General features: G+C 50.5%; 1 protein-coding gene across 1 annotated transcript; it reads right to left on the bottom strand.

Annotated features, from left to right (window-relative positions):
- Nucleotides 1-4,876: 4,876 nt before the first annotated feature.
- Nucleotides 4,877-20,899, bottom strand: CTCFL (CCCTC-binding factor like). The gene is made up of 10 exons (XM_054573541.1): nt 20,363-20,899; nt 19,705-19,918; nt 18,501-18,671; nt 18,059-18,192; nt 15,720-15,840; nt 14,999-15,148; nt 14,478-14,638; nt 11,296-11,478; nt 6,303-6,426; nt 4,877-5,072 (listed from the first exon to the last, which is right to left on the bottom strand). The coding sequence occupies exons 1-10, from the start codon at nt 20,897-20,899 to the stop codon at nt 4,918-4,920; spliced, it is 1,950 nt and encodes a 649-aa protein (XP_054429516.1). The 3' UTR covers nt 4,877-4,917.
- Between the last annotated feature and the right edge of the window lie 679 nt (nt 20,900-21,578).

The following is a 21,578-nucleotide window of genomic DNA, read 5'->3' as shown; positions in this document are numbered from 1 at the left end:
ATTCCGTCATCACAATAAATGGTAAGAATCATTTTGAAGAAGGACCAGCTGCTCTCATTCTGGAATGGGCCTGCGGTACCCGAAGTGGAGTGTGTCACCGCGACACAGGACACACAGGGTTGCCAAGTCAGACGCATGCCCTTTGAACGGTTTGTGCTCTCCCTGACACGTCTACTGTCAGCCTGGACTAGAACCTCCTTCCTCCACAGTCCGCAGACCCGGCATCTCCTCACTGCCCCCTCCCCTTGTCACAGGTCATGCTCTGACACGGTCAAACAGCTGTCACGTCCGTTTCCCGTTCACCTGAGTGTGCTGTCTCAGTGCCAAACCATGGAGGAGGCCTGGCAAATCCCATAATTCAGGTCATGGGTCACTTCCGGAGGTTCCGCCTTCTTCCATTCCGATGGAACAATGACCGGTGGACACACTGGAGAGAGGCTGAGTCCCTCTTTTGGGTCGAACCACCCAGAATGAAATGCCCAGTGCTGGCCGCTGAGAGCAGCTCTAGCTTCTCCAGCGTGCGCAAAAGCAGGGAAGAAACGTGGCCTGAAGAGCAAGTGGCCACCCCGCCCCTGCGCCGCCAGCTGGCTTTGCAACGAAACTGGAAAATGCTGATTCTCTGGTACCCCCCCCCCAAGATTCTAACTCTGTGGGCTTGGGGGTCCGGGAATCGGTTTTTCACAGGCGCCCTAGACAACCCCCACTCTCAGAGAGAACTCTGAGCTGTGGTCGTCGAGGGCTTTGAAGGAGCTGGAGTTTCCCTCGAGATGATGGAATCCGAGGAAGGTTCAGGTGAGTTGAGTGGTGGGACGCAGAGCCACACTTTAGGAGGTGGGACCCCACCAGCCCCGGCAGATGGAGCGACCAGGTGACCAGTGCAAGGACAAGGGCACACCCAAGCGACAGGTGCCCTGAGCAGGACCCAGAGCAAGAGGCGCCCCCAAAAGACTGGGTGTTGCCTGTAGACATCATGGCCAATGGTAACGAGAGTAAAGTAATTCATTGTCAAGTACAATGTTTTCTGTTACTATTTGATTGATTCTGATGGGTCAGGCCTTGGGCTAGAACTATATATATATCGGGATGAATCTTTTAATCAATGACCTTTGGACTGATGTACCAGCTGTCATACTCCATGTGGAGGAGATGAGAGCAGCGTGCCTGTCAGCTCATTTGGTTGCTCCCAAGGGGAACATTCCACTGTAAGCCCTCCTATCTGTCCCTTGTGACTGGCTTCCAGCCACCAGCGCTCGACTCGGAGGTCTTTGTGCTGCTGTTTTCTCTTTGCAGGCATGGTGGTGTTCCTTCTGCAACTGCCGCGGAAAAAAATAAGCATACGTGTCTTTTGAAATCCTAAACTGAGCATACTACAAAAGACAGTGATTTACACACACGAGGCTCATAATCAGCCATGCCTTGGAAATGATACAAACCTACTAAAGCAGCATCGTAAACGAGGCTGCCGCGTAACATCTGTTTTCTCTGATACACTCAATTAAAAATAAGCTGCCATAAAAAGATCGGCAAAGTGTAGCTGTAACTAACTAGCTAAGCCTAATGTCCCAAGATTTAAATTGAATGTGTATAAGGATGAATACTGCTGGCCGTTAATGACAGAGAGTCAAAAAGCGGACATTCAGTACCAATGTCAATGGCTCTGACCGGGTAGCTCAGTGGTTACAGTGCTGTCCTGATACACCAAGGTTTCAGGTTGAATACCCCATCAGGGTGCATGCAAGAATCAACCAATGAACGCACCAGGAAGTAGAACAACAAATCAGTGTCTCTCTCTCAAAATATGTGAATATTTTTAGAAGAGCTTATCAAAAAACCTCACGTTTACCCTGGAAATTCTTGCCATTTCCAGGAGGTCGGCTGTTGAACGTCCCAATAGTAGCTGTGTCCATTCAGTTTCTCAGGACTAAGCCCCAGGTGGCAGCCACCCAGCCAGGGGCTGACTCCCACAGCAGAGGCGGCAGCCGGGTTAGATTTACTTAAAAAGCGTTCTTTACTTAGTAAAACTGTTGTCAAACAATGCTGTAGTTTAAACACCCTTCCCCGAAACAGAGACGTTACATTGTGCAAGAAGCGTACATTCCAGAATCATTTCCTGTTGGATCGCAAAACTATTTTAAGCTGACGTGTTCCGAAGGCGGCTCACTCCCCAAGCCTTCTGACCCGCGGAGCCACAAAACGCTCTTCACCTCCTGGTTTTGTGAAGGCCCCTTTTTTTACTTAGCAACGTCAAGTGCAACAAATCCTCCTGTTCCTGTTAAAGACAAACTGCTTTTTATTCATCGCTCTGTATGGTACAGAACTGGTCAAACCAACGGCAGCGTGCTTGTTAGAACTTGGCCTTCTTATCAGTCTCCAATAAGCTGAAAAGCTGCCTCCACGTTTGGGGAGGGGGAAAAAAAAGAAACAACTGCCCTCTTGTGGGGACCGTTGTCATTGCTTCTGTCCCAGAAATCCAATGCACTGAGTTACTGCACTTGAGAAACGAGTGAGGTTCTCCTTTTACCCAGGAGCCCGGGGGAGTCTGGACACATACCTGGGTCAAAGCTGATCATCGGAATCTCACGCCGCATCGCATCTCATCCAGGTGGTACAGGTGCCAAACACCGCGCCTTACTTACAAGATCCCGTTGATGAGGATCTTGATGGTGTCCGGGGCCCAACGGGGCTTGCGGTCTCAGACGTGTTTACCTGTTTATTCCTTTAGAAAGCCCAGTTGTAGTAAAGTACGTAATATGAATTTCCTGCCTTGACCCGTGTTCGTGGCACAGCTCAATCCAGTGTGTTCACAGCGCTGGCGGCCCTCAGCACCGTCTGTCTCCAGAACTCTTGCGTCTCCCCACACGGACACTCTGTCCCTGTTAGACACCAACTCCCTGCCCTCTGCGCTCTCAGCCCCTGCTCCCACCGTCCTGTGGCCCCTCATAGAAGTGGAATCATACGTGTTTGTCTTTCTGTGACTGGCTTATTTCACTTAATATCATGGCCTTGAGGTTCATCCAGGCTAAAGCAGGCGTCGGAATGTCCTTCCTGTTTAAGGCAGAGTAATATTCCGTTGCGTGGACGGACCCCATTTGTTTATCCACTCATCCGTCCACGCGCATTGGGGTTGTGGCCACCTTTTGGCTGCTGTGAACGTGGGTGTGCAGGTATCTCTTCAAGACCCTGCTTTCAGTTCTTTGGGGTGTGGACCCAAACTGTGGGGGCACGGGGTAGTTCTATTTTTAATGCCTCGAAGAACTGCCCTACTGTTGTCTGCGGGGGTTGCGCCATTTCACGTTTCCAGCCACAGGGCACAGGGGTCCCATTTCTCCACGTCCCCAAAAAAGACATTTTTAGAACCATCCTTCACATAGAACAAAGAAAACTTTAAAGTCATTTTATTGAGTCTTGCAAAACATCTTTAAACAACGAAAAATAAGAAACTATTACAGAAGTTCAAATAGTCACAATGATAGCAAGTAAGAGAGCACAGAATTTAGGTCTCACTATGTGAATTCAATTATTTGCTGTCATGCCAAGAATATAATGCCCTTCCTCCTAAAAAATTGCTTCCACGTGTTCACCTTATACAGGGCTTCTGGACTTGGGGTAGTGTTAACAAGAAATCAGCATTTTAAGAATTGGAATTGAATTAACCAGATGGGAGAAATTCTTTCACAGTGTAGACGCGTATTGAATCACCATGATGTGCACTTTTGTGTCTTACAATTGTATCTGTTGATTAGACCTCAATGAAGCTGAAAAAAAAAAATTGAATCTAGGGCCTACCATTGATTTTAAAATATGGGGAGAAAAATTCAGAGCAAAAGCAAGTGCTGAGCTAAGAAGAAAAATATGACTCTTTATAAAGATGGGGACTCGTTCATTTTAAGGACTGGAGACATTTCACATCCTGCTCCAAGGTGGGCAAAGTCTCTCCAGTTGGTGAAAAAAGAGAAATAAAAGAGAAATACTCATAGTGCATAGGGTGGTATAAAAAAAGTACAAATTCACGTACACATTTTCATTATCAGACTTTTGGTTTCTTTCTCTGCCAATTATTTTAAAAACATAAATAAAGTACTTTTAGGAAAAAAAGGTGATGCATTGAGATACTGATAAACAGTAATGGGACGGAACCAGGGCGATTTCCTACCTGTCGAAGGCCATAATTAAGGGAGAGGACAAAAATGTACACGTACACTTGGCTCCCATGCCAAAGTAAAATAGGTTGCTATTATTTAGTCTAATTTAGAGTTTTTCATTTTCTACTCAGTTCTTTTGGTATAATATTAAGATCTTTTGCATTGAATGTAGAGCTCATTAAAAGTATTGTGATGGCTTTAAATTTTATGGAAAATTCATTTCTATAAAAAAGGATATTAAAATTAATATTTTACATTTAAAAATCGTAATATTAGTAATATCACGGGTGCATACAATTCGACATAAAATTTCCCAGTTCTGACTGTTGGCTGAAGCACTAAATAATCTATACTCTGACAGAAATACATTTTATCCAAAAATCATTGTTTCTTCCACCTGGGCCGCTTTTGCCAATATCTTGTGAACAAATTCATGGGTTTGAGGTCCTGTCCCCCGATTCAAGATGTGGGCCTTTCACAAAATATATGCGGTGGTGGGGGTGGGGTGGGGAGGGGGGGTGTGTGTGTGTGTGTGTGTGTGTGTGTGTGTGTGTGTGTCTCTCTCTCTCTCTCTGTCTGTCTGTCTCTCTGTGGGAAATACCCAGTCAAAAGCAGGCGGACAATTCTAGGCGCTCCCTCAAGCTTTGGACAATTCTAGGCGCTCCCTCAAGCTTTGGAAAACCTGTGACCCTCCAGGGTCACGAACTTCACTGTTTCAAAGGCACTGAACGTTCTAACTTGCTGAGAAGGCTGCGCGGGGCGTGACTCTGACCCCTCACTCCGACAGCAGGTTGAGGATCATCTCGCAGGTCATGGCTTCACCCAGGTCCCCACTGCCGGCAGTGGCGGCCTCTCCGTAGGCGGCAGGAGCCACCATCTCTCCCGGGCACTGGTCTCCCATCACCATGGAGGCTCCTCTGGCAGCAGTTTCTTGGGGGAAAAAAGGCACAGGGTTGGCAAGTTTAAAATAAGGCCAAGAAATCAGCGCAAATAGATTTCAGAGACAAACGCTTGATTCTGACCCAGCAGCGCACGTGTGAGAAGACAGGTTTCCACAGAGGGGAGGGGACACGTATTCCGACCTCGGCTCTGCGCTCTGTCGGGGTTTAGCGGCCTCAGCTCTAAGATACCCGGGGCTGGCTCAGCCTCTGCTGCGGGACTTAAAAAGTACACGGCACGAGGTGTCAAGAGGGCCCATTAGGTGCCTCATATGCCGGGACGCCACGCATTTATATAGACGCCTTCAGGTGTGTCCCGCTTGGAGCTCGGGGTCCAGGCGCCCTGGTTTCGGGCTCAGAGTTGGATTTCACCTGGTGTGTCGTCCCCAAGGAACGACTGTGCCTGTGATGGGGTGAATGGTTGCCCCTCAGAAAAGACGTGTCCACATCCTAAAGCCCTGAACCTGTGAGTGTGACCTTATTTCAGATAAGGGCATTTGAAGATATAATGAAGGGTCTCAGGATGAGATCATCTGAATTTTCGAGGCAGACCCTAAATCTGATGACAAGTGTCTTTGTAAGCGACAGAGACGGTAAAGACACAGAGGAGAGGCCAGGTGAAGACGGAGACAGAGACTGGGGCGATGGGGCCACATGCCGAGGACCGCCTGGGGCCACCAGGAGCTGGGAGAGGCGGGGAGGCGCCTCCCCGGGCGCCTCCGGGGGCGGGGGGCGGTCCTGCTCACCTCTTGATTTAGGACGTGCGGCCCCCAGACTGGGAGGGAACGCGTGCCCTCGCTCCAAGGCCCCCGGTTCGTGGTGGTGGTTTGCCACAGCATGCCCAGGCCACGCACACTGCACCCCGCCATCCACCAGCTCGGCCGAGGGGGGCGTTAGGGGCAGGAGAGCAGTGGGCATGTGCATGTGTTATTCGGCCTCACTAAAATGTCCCCCCAGGAACCCACGTGGTGGGGGTCCAGCCCCGGGGCTCCCCAGGGGGTAGGTAGCCAGGCCCGCGTCACCCATGACCACGCGGGGCCAAGTGAAGTTTGAGTCCTGCCCAAAGGGGCAGGAAGCCGCTACAGAGCCAGGCCGGGGACAGGGCGCCCTTCAGGGGCTGGGGGCGGGGTTTCTGGGTGCGCTCCCTGGGCAGGGCGCTTGGCACCCGGGGAAATCCACCATGGGAAAGCCCCGGCGGCCCGACGCATTTCAGAGGAGTTACCGTCTCCCTTCTCCGCCTCTTTTGGGGTGGCCGCCTTGCACGTTCTCACTCTTCTCCCTGCTCCTGAGGGGGCCGCTTTTTCCTGTCCTGCCTGACACTTCTCGGAGTGTCTCCGCATGTTGGTCTGTGGGAGAAATGACACAGCGCACACAGTGAGAGTCGGCATCGCCGGAGCAACGGCACCTTGCAGCGCACGGCCCAAGATGCGCTGCGGGAAACAGGTGCCGCGTACAATCTCGCACAAGAAAGGGCGGCTTTCTAAAGGTGACCCTTCTGTTGCGTTATGTCTGGAAGCAAGCTAGCTTATTTTAGGTGTTTCTTTCTAATGGAAGTCGACGAGAAGGCAAGAATTACCTTTCCAGAATGGCTCCACTCTCCAAAACGAGGTTTGATATGAAAACAGAAATTCAATATATTGGTCAGTTTTATGAAAATCAGTAGAATACCCCAGAGAAGCAGCTGCCCCGCCAGCGTCTGCCCTGGCCTGCCATGGAGTTACGACAACCACGCACAACATGCAGATGGAAGTGGGAAGCCTCCGGTTTCCCAGTCAAGCCCGCCAGCGATATCTTCTTATATACGGACACTTAGGATTTGAAATACGTTAGGAAATTTTCCCTACTTGAAAAGTCCACGTGCTAACCTAAGATACTAGCGCCATGTCATTAAATTTGCTGATTCTGTAAAACATCTCCCCCAGTTTCCATTTTGACTTCCGTATGGGACCTTGCGGGCTTAGGGTGGAGGAGGATTTGCATACAAGGCGGGATGTGGTGGGTTCCCAAAACTCCATCTGATGCTTGTGCATAGGGGTTGGCACGCTGGGGCCGAGGGTCAAGTCCAGCCCGCCCACGCCGTCTATAAAGCAAGTGTTCTGAACAAGCCACGCTCCTTTATCGACGACCTGTCCATCTACGGCTGTGTTTGAGCTACAACCTCAGACGCAAGCAGTCGGGACAGAAACGGCCTGTCTGGTTTGAGGAGCTGAAAATATTTCACTGTCTGGCCCCCTGCAGAGTAAGGCTGCCAACCCCCGGTTTACGTGATGATGGGCAAAAGGAGTCTCCTGGGTCAAGGATTCCTTTGAGGACGTAAGAGCAGCGGCTCCTTCCCCAGAGACGTGCAAACATATTTACACACCCATACTCTCCCTACAGCTTCATCAAGTTCATGGTTAAGAATGTCTGATGTCAGTTTTGCAAGAACAAACAAATCAAACAAAAACACACCCAGCCTCTAAAAAGCAAGCGGAGCGAACCTACAGAACATCTGGGACTGAGAGGGAAGGAAGAGTACAAACGTTTGTGTTAGAGAAATGCTTCTCGGGCGCGGAGGACGCCCCCCGCCCCCCCACTCCCCGGCCCGGCCCACCCATTCCCGATCCGGGGCAGGGTCCTTACCGGGAGGGAGGGGGTCTGGTACGACGTACACCAGGACTACTGCGTGTTAAAGGAGGAAGTCTGTGATATTTTACTTAAAAAAAAATTAAATTGGATTCAAGTTTTCAGATGCGCTTTTATTTTTAAAGACTTTCATTTTTAGAGCTGTTTCAGGTTTGTAGCAAAACTGAGAGGGAGGTGGCGATTTCTCACATGCCCCACCCCACATCTGCACACCCTCCCCCACTGGCATCATCCCCTGCATTTGCCATAACCGATGAGCCTACGTGACACATCGTCACGCCAAGTCTGCAGTCCACCTTAACGTTCACTCCCGGTGGTGTGCATCCTGGGTCTGCATGGGTATGTGATAATGTGTGTCCACAATGACAGTGTCGCACAAAGCAGGGTCACTCCCCTAAAAATCCTCTGTGCTCCACCTGTTCATCCTGCCTGTCCCCCACGCCCCGGCAACCTCTGCTCTTTTATTGTCTCCATAGCTTTGCCTTTTCCAGGAGGTCACATCGTTGGCATCATATAGCATCTAGCTTTTCAGGCTGGCTTCCCTCACTCAGCAACGTGCATTTAAGATTGCTCCATGCCTCTTCACGGCTTGACTGCTCATTTCTTTTTGGTGCCGAATAATATTCCATTGTCCGGATGGACCAGTTTATTCACCCATCCCCTGCCGGAGGCCATTTTGGTGGCTTGCAGGTTTTGGCAATTAGGAGTGGAACTGGCGTAAATGTTCATGTGTAGGTTTTCCTGTGGACGGAAGCTTTCAGCTCCTTTGGGTAAACACCAGGGAGGATGGCTGCTGGATCAAACGGTAAGAGTTGATGTAGTTTTGTAAGAAACTGCCAGGGCCTCGCCGAGCATCTGCACCACGTTGCACGCGTACCAGCAGCGGGTTCCAGTCGCTCCCCACGCTCGCCGGCGTTCGGTGTCGTCAGCGTTCCCGATTTTGGCCATTCTGAACGGTGTGTAGTGGGGTCTCCTTGCTCTGCTTTTCGTTTCCCTGAAGACACGTGAGGTCAGCCTCTTTTCACAAGCCGGGTGTGGTCTGTGTATCTTCTTTGGTGGGGGGGTCTGTTAAAATCTTTGGTCTCTTTTTAAATCAGGTTGTGTCTCCTGATTGTGGAGCTTCAAAAGTTCTTGGTACATTTTAGATGACAGTCCTTCATTGGATGTGACTTTTGCATGTATTATCTCTGTGTCTTCTCGTTCTCTGGGGTGACACTGTCTGTCACAGGACAGAAGCTTCTGATTTTAATGAAGCCCAGCTTATCAATTCTTTCATTCATAGGTTGTGCCCTGGTGTTGTAGCTAAAAAGTTATCACTACACCCAAGGTCATGTAATGTTTCTTACGTTGCCTTCTAGAAATTTTACAGTTTTGTGTTTGATGTTTAGTTCTGTGGTCCATTTTGAGTTAATGTGTTTGAAGGGCATAAGGTCTATGTGTGGAGTATATTTTTTTGCGTGTAGGTGTCCAGTTATTCCCGCACCCATCGACGACAAGGCTGCCATTGCTCCACGGTGTACCCTTTGCTCTTCTGTCAAAGATCAGGTGACTATCTATTTCTGGGCTATTTCTGGGCTCTCTCTTCTGTTCTATGGGTCTGCTCACTTTTTGGCTGCTATAAACAATGCTGCTATGAATATTTGTGTACAAGCTTTTGCCGTTTCAGTTCTTTTGGGTGTAAGAATTTCTGGGTCCAGGGGGATGTAAAGTACAGCATAAGGAATACCGTTGCTAATACTGTAGTAACTACATATGGTGCCAGGTGGGGACGGGAAATATCAGGGGGACACTTTGTAAAGTATGTGACTGTCTTACCGCTACGCTGCCCACCTGAAACTTACACGAACTAAAATGAATGTAAACTGTAGTTGAAAAACATTGTCTTAAATTAAAAAAAGGAATACTAATAAAAAAAGAAACTCTGGGAGCCTGTAAACTGGGTGCCAAGGGACTAGGGCCAACACCCAACAGTTCATCATTATCGACAGAATAGGAATGTAATGGACATCATGTTAACGTGGCAGGTACGTTGTTTTATCTTAAGCGTCTGCCCATAAACGTTTATTGCGTCTTTGGCACTTGAAAAAAAGAAAAACAAACGGCTAGATCACGTGGCAACTTTATGTGTAACTGTTTGAGAAACTGCCCGCCTATCTTCTGAGGCGGCTCTGGCCTTTAAAATCCCACCAGCGACATCCGAGGGCGCCTGCCATCCTACCTTTTCCACGCTGTCTTCTTTCATGGCAGCTCCCACAATGGCGAGTTCTAGGGCGATCTTTACTGGGATTTGGATCTGCACGTCCCTAGTAACTGATGACGCCAAGCAACTCTCATGAGCTCATTGGCCATTCATATATCTTCTTTGGAGAAGTGCCTTTTTAGATCATTTTCCTCTTTTTAATTAGGTATTTGGTGTTTTTTTTAAAAATTATTATTGAGGTATAAGAGTTCTGTATATATTCCAGATGCAAATCCGAATATGCCTTCTTAAATGAAAGAAAAGTCTTTGAAACCTCTGATGTTACATCCCGAGGACGCTGCGAGGCCGCTTCCCCCTCTCCTCTGCTCTCCCGTGTCTCGCGCCAGAGGGCAGCTCTGCACGGCTTTAACTTGGTGTGAAAGCTGCTGCGCCTGCTCCTATCTGACGCATTCTGAACGATTTATGCGGACACTCCAGAACTGTCCTGCTAGGCTGCCCCCTGAGACACGCAACTACCCTGACTTAGGGGAGGAAAAAAATAGTTTCCCCCCATAAAAACAATCAGCTTCAGATAATTCAAAACTTTTACAAAGTTAGACGGGAGCATCCATTGTCTAAGGATCCCACTAATCAGCTGTGGGTTTTTTTTTTTTTACTTGATTGATTTTAGAGTGAGAAGCAGCGATTTGTTGTTCCACCAACTGACGCGTTCACGGGTGGTTTCCTATACGCACCCGGACGAGCGCAAACTGCAGCCTTGGTGTATGGCGGGCAACACCTCAGCCCACTGGGCTACCCGGCCAGGGCAAGAGCGTGGTGGTTTCAAGTGTCCACAGATTCGAACCAGACCCACCCAGCCAAGCATGACCCACAGACACTGGGAGATAATAAATGTTCGGTGTTTTAAGCCACTCAGCTTTGAGGTCCCTTGGTAGGCAGCATGGAAAACTAACACAACACCTAAAAAGAATAAAATTGAAGGGTGACTGTTTTTCTTAGCACAGTCCCAACAGCCCTCGACTGAGAATATCTATGAACCATTTTGAAAATTGCCCTCTCGCTGTGAAGTAGCCTAAATCTAATTCACAGGAACAATTTTTAAACAGCGTACTAAAACCAGAGATTCTCTGTAGATTTGGCGGGCAGGGGTGGGGCGTGGTGGCTGAGAACTCTCTAAAGCTTTGTGCAAAGGTTTGTTTTCAGGGACTTTTTTTTTTTTTTTCCACAGAAGGGGAGACCACACATTCATAAGATTTTCGAGTTTTGTGACGGATAACCACTTTCCGAAGGCCTGGCAAGTTCCTACAATAGCGTGGAACCCCCCGAGTGGGACCTGCCGGGGACACAGAGGGGTCTTAGGGGGGACCAGCAGCGACTGGGGGAAGCTCACCCAGCGGGAAAAGCCTTTGCCGCAGGTGGAGCACTTGTGCACAGGCGGGAGGTACTCTGCGTCATGGCATTTCTTGACGTGGACAGTCAGAAGCTGCTTCTGTTGGAAGCGCTGGTTGCAGGAGATGCAGGTGAACGGTTTCTCCCCAGTGTGGGTTCGGACGTGAGCTGTCATGTAGCGCTCCTGGGAGGGAGGCGAGAAGACAGACCGCTCAGCTCTTTACAGGGACTTTTTGGTATCAGGCATTATTGCTCGCATTCCCTTCCCCAAAGATGACTGCACTAGGAAGAAAAACCACAGCGAAGACATTGTCTGAACACAGCACGGTTAGGGCGGGAGCACAGCCCGGCGGTCTACAGAACCCAGTCACAGGCGGACCCTGCCGTCCGATCATAAAAGTTCTCACGACTAGCTCCCAGCGGGTCCCCCAGGCCCGGGCGGGGGGGGGGTGGACAGGAACATACGGGCAGGGGGCAGGGAGATGATCATCGCTCTCCTGCCAAAGTGCTCACGTATTTGCAACCCCACGTCTATAATTATTAATGTTCTCAGTGACCTGCGTTTACAAAGGGCAGCTGGAACCTGCAGACTCAAAAATCTAATGTTAGAGTTTCCGTTCAGCGGGCCTTGGGGGTAGAAGTACACGAAGCATACATGTTCCCTCCACTTCCTCAGAGAATTACAACAAATCGTAACGTCGAGGTAAAAGCCTCATGGTGAAAATCATTGTTCACAGCAAAGAAATCATCAGAAATTTTAACTAGGATTTATGTGAGTAAATAATTTGGGGAATCAGGACAAAAATACATATAAAGCCAAGCAAAAACACATATTTTGTTTTATTTAACATGCTATGATTATTCAGATGAGACACACAAACATGCTCAGGCTACTGCTCGTAACCTAACAGAGAGGCTTTCTCTGGGTCTCTCCTTGTCTCTCCAGGAGGGCATCGCCTGGTGTCTCTGCTGAGAGCCGGGGTCTCTGGCACCAAAGCACGTGGAGCGCCCAGCAGTGCCCCAGCCTCAAGGCCCCCTGCGTGCTCTCTGCCCACCGAACACCCGAGACTTTACCTGCCCTGGGGTCCCCTCCTCCTCTCCAAGTCTCGCCCGCCTTCAGGAAGTTCTGGGTCCTTGGAACAAACCCGAGCCAGGGCTCCGAAGGCCCCCTGCTCCAAGCCTACTAGACACACACTCCCTTTTCCTTATTTGAAGCCTTTACCGTTTACAGCCCACACTGGGAAACCCGGTAACTGACTTGCACCTTTGGTCACCAGGCAAATTATCCGAGCGGCACGCGGTTCAGGGCAGCTGTTCAGGTCTCGCACTTTTGGTCTTAGACTCCCTTTTAGTCGTAAAAATTATTCACACTCTAAGCAGCTTTTGTTTATGAAGTGATATCTACTAGTACTGCCTGTATTAGAAATCAAAACTGAGAAAGATATGAAAAAATTGATTCTTTAAAAACAGCAGTAAACGAACCATATATTAATACATTGATATAACACATGTATTATCTATTATTTTTCAAAAACAAAAAAATTAATATCTGGCCTAACAGATAAAGTTGCCGTTATTTTATAGGCCGCACTATTTGGGACGTGCTTTTATCCCCAAATACTTGTTGTTTAGCTGGACATTCCTTATTTTTGTTTCTATGTCTGGCCACCTTATTCGATGGAGATGGCCCTGGTCTCTGGGCTCCTGCCCCCAGTGCACCGAGGCGTGTAGCTGTGGCTGAGACAGAGGCGGGAAACCTGCTCTCCCAGACACGCAGTTGCAAAAGGGAGCAGAATCTTAATAGCTTTTCAAATAATCAAAGACATTCTTTTCCGCTATTACACCAAAACCCAACAAGTGACAATTTTCTTACAAATTGGCTACATTGTGGAATCTGAAACCACCCCAATGAACTTTTTATACTCTGTGACATTAAAATCTGTTGATTGATCTCATACTTTGATTAGACCCTTTGCCCACGCCTGATTCGGTAAAATAATGGATGCGTCGTTTGGAAAATATCAGCTTGAGTTATGGAGAGCTTCTGAAGGCTGACGTGTTTCATTAGGCCGCATAAAAAAATCACTTTCTTAAAGTCACTCCCACCATTGGATGCAAGTTTTCCAAAATTCTAATTCTAATTTCCTCTTGCATGGGGACATCGGCCTTGGCCGCCCACGCTGCCTGTGACGTGCGGTGCCCCGTTCATGGACCTTCAGGGAGAAGGCCCGGGGTGTGGCTGAATATCCAGGAACTGAAAGAACAGAGTTTGTCGCTTGTCCTTTCAAGGCAAAATAGTGGTTTACAGGAAAAAAAACAAAAAAACAAAAAACAAAAAAACCCAATGGCTAGTTGAGCTCGCAACTCCAGCAGCCCCACAGGCGACGTCACCGGACACTGTCCTGCCCCGGAAGACGGAGATGCTTCCTTCCAACTTCCCAGCTCATCACAGACCACGCAGGCGATGAGTACTCGGGGCCAACAGTGAGTAATGTTAGTAACGCTTGCTGCTTTTCCGAGGACATGATTGAGTACAACTGCCCTTTGTTTTTGTTGCCAGTGCACGAACGAGGCGAGCACAGCCGTGACAGGTCACGGCTCTGCTTGGCAGTAAGGCCCCTCCACAGCTAATGCGCCATCGGGGCCACGGCCAGCAGGGGGCAGATAGGGGGTTGGCCTTAATTCATTAATTACCAATAATAATTCCGATTGTACGGCACTGACTGGCTGTAAGGACTTCTAGGGGTCTGTGAGCCATACTTCAAGAACTGTTGTTTGAATTTATTGGCTTGTGGTTGCCTTCTGGTTACTCTTACTAGTCTTTCCTAATGAAGATTTTACTTACTTATTTTTAGAGAGAGGAGAAGGGAGGGAGAAAGAGAGGGAGAGAAACATCGATGTGAGCGAGAATCATTGGTTGCCTCTTGTACACTCCCCGGCCGGGGACCCACCTGCTACACAGCCCTGCGCCCCGACCAGGAATCGAACCGTTGACTTTTCACTTTGCAGGAAGACGCCCGAGCAGCCAGGGTGTAATAGTCGTTTTTGTTTGTTTGTTTGTTTGTTTAAGCATGACTTTTCCCCAACATTTCCAAAGTGGTAGAAACCCCCCTCCAGCCTCCATTCTTCCTCTTCCCGGGCCTCCCACGGCCTCCCCAGACGGACTGGAGTGAAACGCGCTACCTGCTTGCAGGTGTAGCTGCAGTTCTTGCACTTGAACCTCTTCTCGTGTTTGTGAGCCTTCTGGTGCTGGAGGAGGCTGTAGCGGTCGTGGAAGACGGCGGGGCAGTAGCGGCACCCCATCTCTGCGGCCGTGTAACTATGCAGGTTGCGCAAATGGACGCCTAAAACCGGGACGGAACGTCCGTTACTGTGTGTGTGGGGTGGGGAGGTATTGTTTTCTGTGAGGCCAATCTACCCCTGCCTATCACCCAGGCTTCTCACTCTCAGCACTGGGAGCAGGTGGGGCTGGCCGCGCCCTTCCCGGGTGGACCGTGCTGTGCCTTGCACCCCTGGCCCCTGCCCACTAGATGCCACCAACACACAGGGACAACCAACATGCTATGAAACCGCACTGATGCAAGTCCGCCACCAGATGGCACCACAGGACCTCTAAAAAATGAAACAAATCCAGGCTGGTTCCTGAAGGCCCAGGGCTCCACAGGTGTCCCTGCAGAAGGGAGTGTGTCCGCCCAGACACTCACGCAGGTCGCTCTTCCTGGAAATGCTGGCGGCACAATGGGGGCACTGGTACTTGGGGACGTTGTCGCTGTGCTTCTGCTCAATGTGTATTTTCATGGTGCCCCTCTGGGTGAAGCGCGCGTGGCAGAGGTGGCATTCGTAGGGCTTCTCCCCTGTGAGACAGCGACAAAGGTGGCCTCTGCAGAGCGGCCTCCCCCCGCAGGCCCCGGTCCCCCCCAAAGGACACCTGAAGCTGAAAGCTTGTCTTTTGTTCTCTGGGCTCCTTCTCCCACACCTTCCTCCTGCGTTCACCCCACAACGGGCATAAATTCCTAAGTGGAGCCCAGGCAGCTAAGGACCGGGGAGCACACGCAAACACCCTCTGTCTACAGCAGAATGGAACGTAAGCGCGGCGGAACCAGCGCCCTCTGCTCTATGTCGCCTTCAGTCCAAGGGGGCGTGAAGGAGTCGACTTCTGAAGCCTGAACAACCTACGGAGGCCCACCCATGATGGCGTCTTCCTTGGTCGCTGCTGGTGAGGCAACAGCACAGAGCGTACGTGGGCTCCCTTGACGCTAAACGCACCCACAGGCGCAGAGCAGAACCCCCACGCCACACAAGCGCGGAGGCGCTCACTCTGCCCCTGGCACGGCAGCTCTGCGCCCAGAGAGGAAAGTTTATAAACTGGCGCCTGAGAACGAGCCAGTGCTTCGCAGGCGTGGTCCTGCCGCAAGGCCCTCTCACCTGAGTGCGTCCTCATGTGTCGCTTCAGCTTGTGGGTGTCCTTGCTGGCGTAGCTGCAGAGCTGGCACTGGTAGGGACGCTCCCCCGTGTGCGACCGGATGTGGCGCTTCAGCTTGCTCGCCTAATCGACAAATGGAAGGGATTTGTTGCAAAAGGAAACGGAAATGGGTAGATCCAACCCAGGAGCATTATAAAGAGACGCTGACATTTTAACCTCAGGACATATTTTGCACCCTGAAACACTCGACAAAGTCATTACTTTTTATTTTCTGGGGTGAATGATTTTTTTTTCTTCATTTGATGTCGTTGTTTAAGATCCTTTGGAATAATCAGTAGTTTCCAGAAACTCTGAGATTCGAGTTCACGGTACCCAGGGAAAAGGGCAGTCTCGCCGCTCAGTGCCACACGGGATTTTATTTTCACGTCTACGTCCCCTGACACTAGTGCTGCGAAGTTTAGCCCTCGCCACGCAAGTGCAGAGGCCGGAATGCTTTTGTTTGCAGAAATAAAATGAGACTCTTAGCACATCGGCTCTCTGCTGGGCAGACACACCTGTGTCTGAGGTCCTTCTCGGTTCCACGTGCTCGTGGTTTCCAAGGGCCTTGTTCACCTTTGGCAGAACAGGGGCAGGGGTGACATGTTAGAGAGTCCGCATCACCCTGCCTGTGCCCTGGGGAAGACTACACTCGGTCTGACTCCCCCACACGTGACAAGCACACGTAAGCACGAAGAACATTCAAGAACAAAGGACTTAGATCCAAACCAAAAGATTCAGACTTTTAGATGAAAAGTGGATGTCTCTAAGTATATTAGAAAGTGAAACGAAAAGAATTTTAGCCCCGACTGGCATGGCTCAGTTGGTTGAGCATCGGTCTGCAAAGCTAAGGGTTGTGGGTTCGATTCCCTGTCAGGGCACATGCCTAGGTTGCAGGCCAGGTCCCTGGTTGAGGTACGTGGGAGAGGCAACCAACCAAAGTTTCTCTCACATCGATGTTTCTCTTTCTCCCTCCCTTCCCCTCTCTCCAAAAATAAATAAGTAAAATTTTAAAAAAGAATTAAAAAACATTAGAGCGTGAAAGAGTGGATGAGTGCTGTGAACGATCAAAGGTGGCTGCCGTGTGTCAACCTTCCCTGGTGAGGGAGGGCGAGGGGAGGAGGGGAGCCCCACGCTTTCCAGGCTGCTGTGATACACCATGCACCCCGACGCACTCCCGCTGTGTCTGTGGGGGAGCTCAGGCCACCCCGCTTAAAGCAGACCGCAGGGCAAGACTTGGAAACCCCAAAAATGCCTAGGCTGCCCGGCCCACAGGTTGGCGTGGACCGCTGACCCCAGAGGAGGGTCTCAGTGGACCTGGGTGGTTGTGCGCAGAACCGACAGGACACCAACCAGAAGTCCGCCCCAGGCTCGGGCGTCTCGGAGGGCTTTGCCCCTTGAAACTTTCATTTTGGGTGTGCAAACTAGAGTCATAACCTTTAACTCCGATGAGAAAGAACTTTTAAAAATAGTAATAGCAGAAAAAAACCTCTTGGAATCAAATCCTGACCCTGCCGGTGAAATTTCCTCATTTATGAAACGCAGTTGCATCACCCAGTGTTTCAGCGCTAGTCTTGCCCTTGAGCTCAGTTCCCTTCCCCAGCCTGTTATCCCCCCGGCCCGAACCCGCGCCCCCCGCCCCGCACCCCGCTCAGACCCAGGCCCCACAGCGTCCTGACACAGAGGGGGAGCCCTTAAGCATTAATTGTTTAAGGAAACCGACAGGGAAGGCGATCGCGATGTTCTGTCCTGCTGTTTCATTCAGAGCTGCTGAACTTGCCAGGGGTGTAAGTACAACGATCTAACGGCATAGCCAGGGCACATCGCTCAAGTCTAAAATCCCGGATCCCCCGTAATAACAGGGGAAACGGTATGTTCAAATCTCCAAGCAAGTGGGCTTGTATCTGACCGAGCGCCACGGAAGTGAGCGCCAAAATTTCAGCACGCCTTCAGACGGGACCGGGGTCTCTGTTGGAGCTAATCCCTTTTGAGCCTGTGGACCTGAGTGCCACCTCAAATGCGAGGTAGCACTTCGATTTCCCAAGTCCCCCACGCAGTTTTACTTGTAATTTGCACACTTTTATATATTGCTTTCGCTAACTGGTAATCAAAGCCAAAAGAAATCCAATTTTCTATTTTCAATTTAGAAAACTGAATGAGTATTATTTCCTGCATAGATTTTGTATGAGTAATATCTTTAATAAAACCTATTTTGTAAGAGGTTCTCCTGTTAGTTGAATGCAACATGATTTTTCCAGCAGCTTCCTAGTAAGATGCCACAAAGCTTTCAGGAGAGTGAACTTACTTCCACGCTAGCGTATTTGCATATGGAACACTTAAACGGCTTCTCGTGAGTGTGTTTGTAACGTCTGTGTCGGACAAGCTCTCCGCTGGTGACAAACGCCATGTCACAGTCACCGCACTTGTAGGGCCTGGTTCCTGCAAAACCACAGAGTTTCAAACAAGATTTCGCCACACGTTTCCCTAGGAATGTCTAATTTCTAAACCACACGCAGCCTCCCAAGGCTTTAAAAATGAAGAAGAGGTTCTGAAAACCATAAATACCCCACACGGAGCCAAGAAAATGCTTTGGCACGTTCGATGCTGTTGTGAACGGAAACGGAAGAAAACAAGGTGAAACTTAAAGTCTACAACAGCGCACTAGTTTCACGGAGGAACCGTCGCGTTTGAAGTCTCAAAGCCTTACACGCGTCCTGCAAGGGCGGCGCCCCCCTCGGCGGGCTCACCGGTGTGGGTGTTGATGTGGTTCCGCAGGAGGGTGACCGTGCGGAAGCCTTTCAGGCAGAGGTGACATGTGTGGGGCCTCTCATTGGTGTGAGTCTTCACATGTCGATTCAGACTGGAAATTCGGGGCGCTGTGAACAGGCAGAGGTCGCAGTGGAAGGTTGGGGTGTCTCCTGCGGGAAGGAGACACGGAGTTGATACCCCTGTGAAAATCTTTCTTTAGGCGCTCCAGTTCCATTTTGGGGGGCACGAAAATATGCTGCAATTAGACAGTGGTAATGGTTGCACAGACTTGTCTATGCATTAAAAACCTGAAAGTGAGCTGGGAATTGGGAATTTGGGGTGGGGTGCCATGTCTTGTTTTAAATATATGAGAAACTACTATATAGCGAGGGGAGGCAAATACCTACTGCAGCCAGAGGCAACGCCCCTAAACGGATGACTTTGCCCATGGACAGTGTGCCCACGCGACTTCCCAAACTGAGCCACCTCCACCTGCTGCGGGAGGGAGGCGACAGCCAAGTGTTGCCAGATAGGACTTTTTAAAAATGAGCTAGAAACGGAGATTTGGAGGGTGAGCTCTTAATTTAAACAAGAAAGAAAATCCTTTAAAAGCTAAACAAATAATTTTGACAGTCCGATTCATCCAGCGGGTTTCCAAGACTCAATGTCAGTCCTAACACAGCTTCGCGGTCCTTCCTAACCTGGCCTGACCTCTTGGAGCACCGGCAGGCCTCATAACAAAGCCACGCCCACAGGCCACCCCCTGCTGCCCGGAAGGGCGAGCCCCACTCTCAGTGGTTTCTGAGTCCTCTTTCCTAGCCTCGCCTAAACGTCCTCGCCGGGGAGCCACCTCTGTGGCTTTCCAGACGTCACTGCTCGGGACCATGATGCATCTGCTCTTGCCCCCCGCCCCCCACCCCAGGGTGCGAACGACGGAGCAGATCAGAGCCCCACATTTTATGTACGTGCACAGTGCTCGGCAGGAGCATTTTTCCCCTACGCTTTTAAAACATTTGTGTGCAAAATGCAAAACGCTTGGATCTGATGCACAATACAGAACATTAGTTTAAAATTTCTCTCATTTCCTGACATCTTGAAAGCATCTAAAAGTCAATCACTTAAAACTTCAATGACTGTCTTGTTCTTGGGAAGAAAAACAGCTGCCGGTTTTGTGTAGCCTCTCACACAAAACGAGCTCCCTACCCTTGGTCTCCTGTTGCGTTTTCGGAGCTCGGGCTCTTTTGGGGCGCTGTCGTGGCTGAATAGGCGCAGGTTGATCTTCTGTTTTTTCCACGTTTAAGTCTGAAACTGTCAGAATGATTTCGTTTCTTCCCTCTTCTCCGGGCCTCGTTTCCACAAGAAAGAACTGCTTTTCTGTTTTCTCGACGCCTCCTTCAGCAGGCAGCTGGTCTTCCTCCTGACCTTTCCCAAGCTAATAAATAAACACAAGTATTCAAACAAACACGACACCATAAATTACAATCTGATTCAACTCTTTGTCTTGATGAAACCGAGGAATACATAACGAAAAAGTTAAAATTAAAGTAGCACAGAAGATTGTCCATGGCAACCAAAATGCTTAGGCATAGTTATTAGGCTTCAAGGAGTTTTGGTGGTAAAACAAAGCCATTAAGAGAAAACACACAACATGCCTGATAGTATTCTAATTGGTGAAACTTTTTAAGCTCTTTAAGAAGAAAGAAACAACACGTGGTCCCCCAAGATTTTCCTGGGAATTATTTTACTGTGTTTAATTTTAAACTGCGTGTCTATACATAATACTGCACAAAGGGCCACCTAAAAAGATTGTTTTTTAGAAAGTTCCATGCAAGGGGTCTGTCTTTTTTAAAACCAGCCATACCTTAATCCATCCAGCGCCTTCCGGCAAGCTCTCCGCGCACACACCGTCTTCAGTGACCACGGCCAGGCTGTCCTGCAGAACATGCAACTGCATCGTCTGCATTTCCTGCAGCGAGTACACCTCATCCTGCATGCTGAAGGCCACGCACTGGTGCAGGCCCTGCTGGGCGCCCTCTCGGACCCACAGCAGTGGCGGCGCCGGGCTACCCACGTGCTGTGCCCCGTCTTGGGGCTGCGGCATCAGCCAGGCGACCTCGGGCAGGTCAGCGTTTTCGAAGGTGGGGTGCACCGGCTGCAGGGTCAGGACGTGGCTCCCGCTGTCCTCCATGGGCGCCAGCACCAACTCCTGCTCTCCTTCGGGGACGCAGGGCAGGAGGGCCCCAAGCATGCGCTCGGCCTCCACCTGCCCCGGGCCTGGGGGCTCCTTTGCTCTGCGTATTCCACCCTCTTCCTCCTCCTGGGCTTTGTCTGGCACCCACTCCAGCTCTTTGATTTTGGTGAATTGCTCGAGAGTGTCAAAGACCTCGGTCCCTGCCATTTTGACTTGGCCTGTTTGAGAAAGGAGCAAGCAGTCTGGGTCGTGCACAGTGCGGTTTGGCCCTAGCGGGCTTTGGGGCTGACCAAGGCCTCAGAAGGCTTTGGTTCTCATAGGGGTCAGGACCAGGTTGACTCAGCCTAGGCCTAGGAGGGGCTGAGCCTCGGCAGGATTTAGGCTAAAGCAGGCATTTGTTTAGAACATTCTAGAACTAACAGATTTGGGCCTGAGCAGGCTTTTGGCAAATGCACCTTCTGGGATCAGCAAGGTGGCGCCCTCGCAAGCTTTCCACGGTTGCACAAGCCAGACATATCGCGCACCCTGTAGGCCACGCAGGCTCCGGGACTAGAGTCTCGAGCCCACGCACACTGGCCGAGCACGCCCCACGCGGGCACGCGCCCCGTCCAGGATTGGGGAAACTGCATCTCTGCTCCCGGCGCCCCCCTGCCTCAGCCCCTCCCCCGGCCCGGCCCCTCCGCAAGTGCCCTCTGCCTTTCCCGCTCTCACCCGCCCACGCGGAGCAGCACTGGCAGCACGTGCTCCGCTGGGGGCCGCAGTCCGGCCCCTGGGGTGACCCTCACCCGGGAGGCGTGGCCTTGCTGCTGGCCCGCCCTGTCCTGGTGGGCTTCCACCTCGGACTGCCTGCCGCCGGCACTAAGATCAAGGATCGAGGGGGCGCTGT

Source organism: Pteronotus mesoamericanus, unplaced genomic scaffold (genome assembly GCF_021234165.1).
Source record: "Pteronotus mesoamericanus isolate MK-2021 breed Mesoamerican mustached bat unplaced genomic scaffold, CSHL_Meso_final contig_25, whole genome shotgun sequence".
Classification (NCBI taxonomy): domain Eukaryota; kingdom Metazoa; phylum Chordata; class Mammalia; order Chiroptera; family Mormoopidae; genus Pteronotus; species Pteronotus mesoamericanus.
Note: the sequence above shows the minus strand (reverse complement) of the source record. Positions and strands in the feature narration are given on the sequence as shown.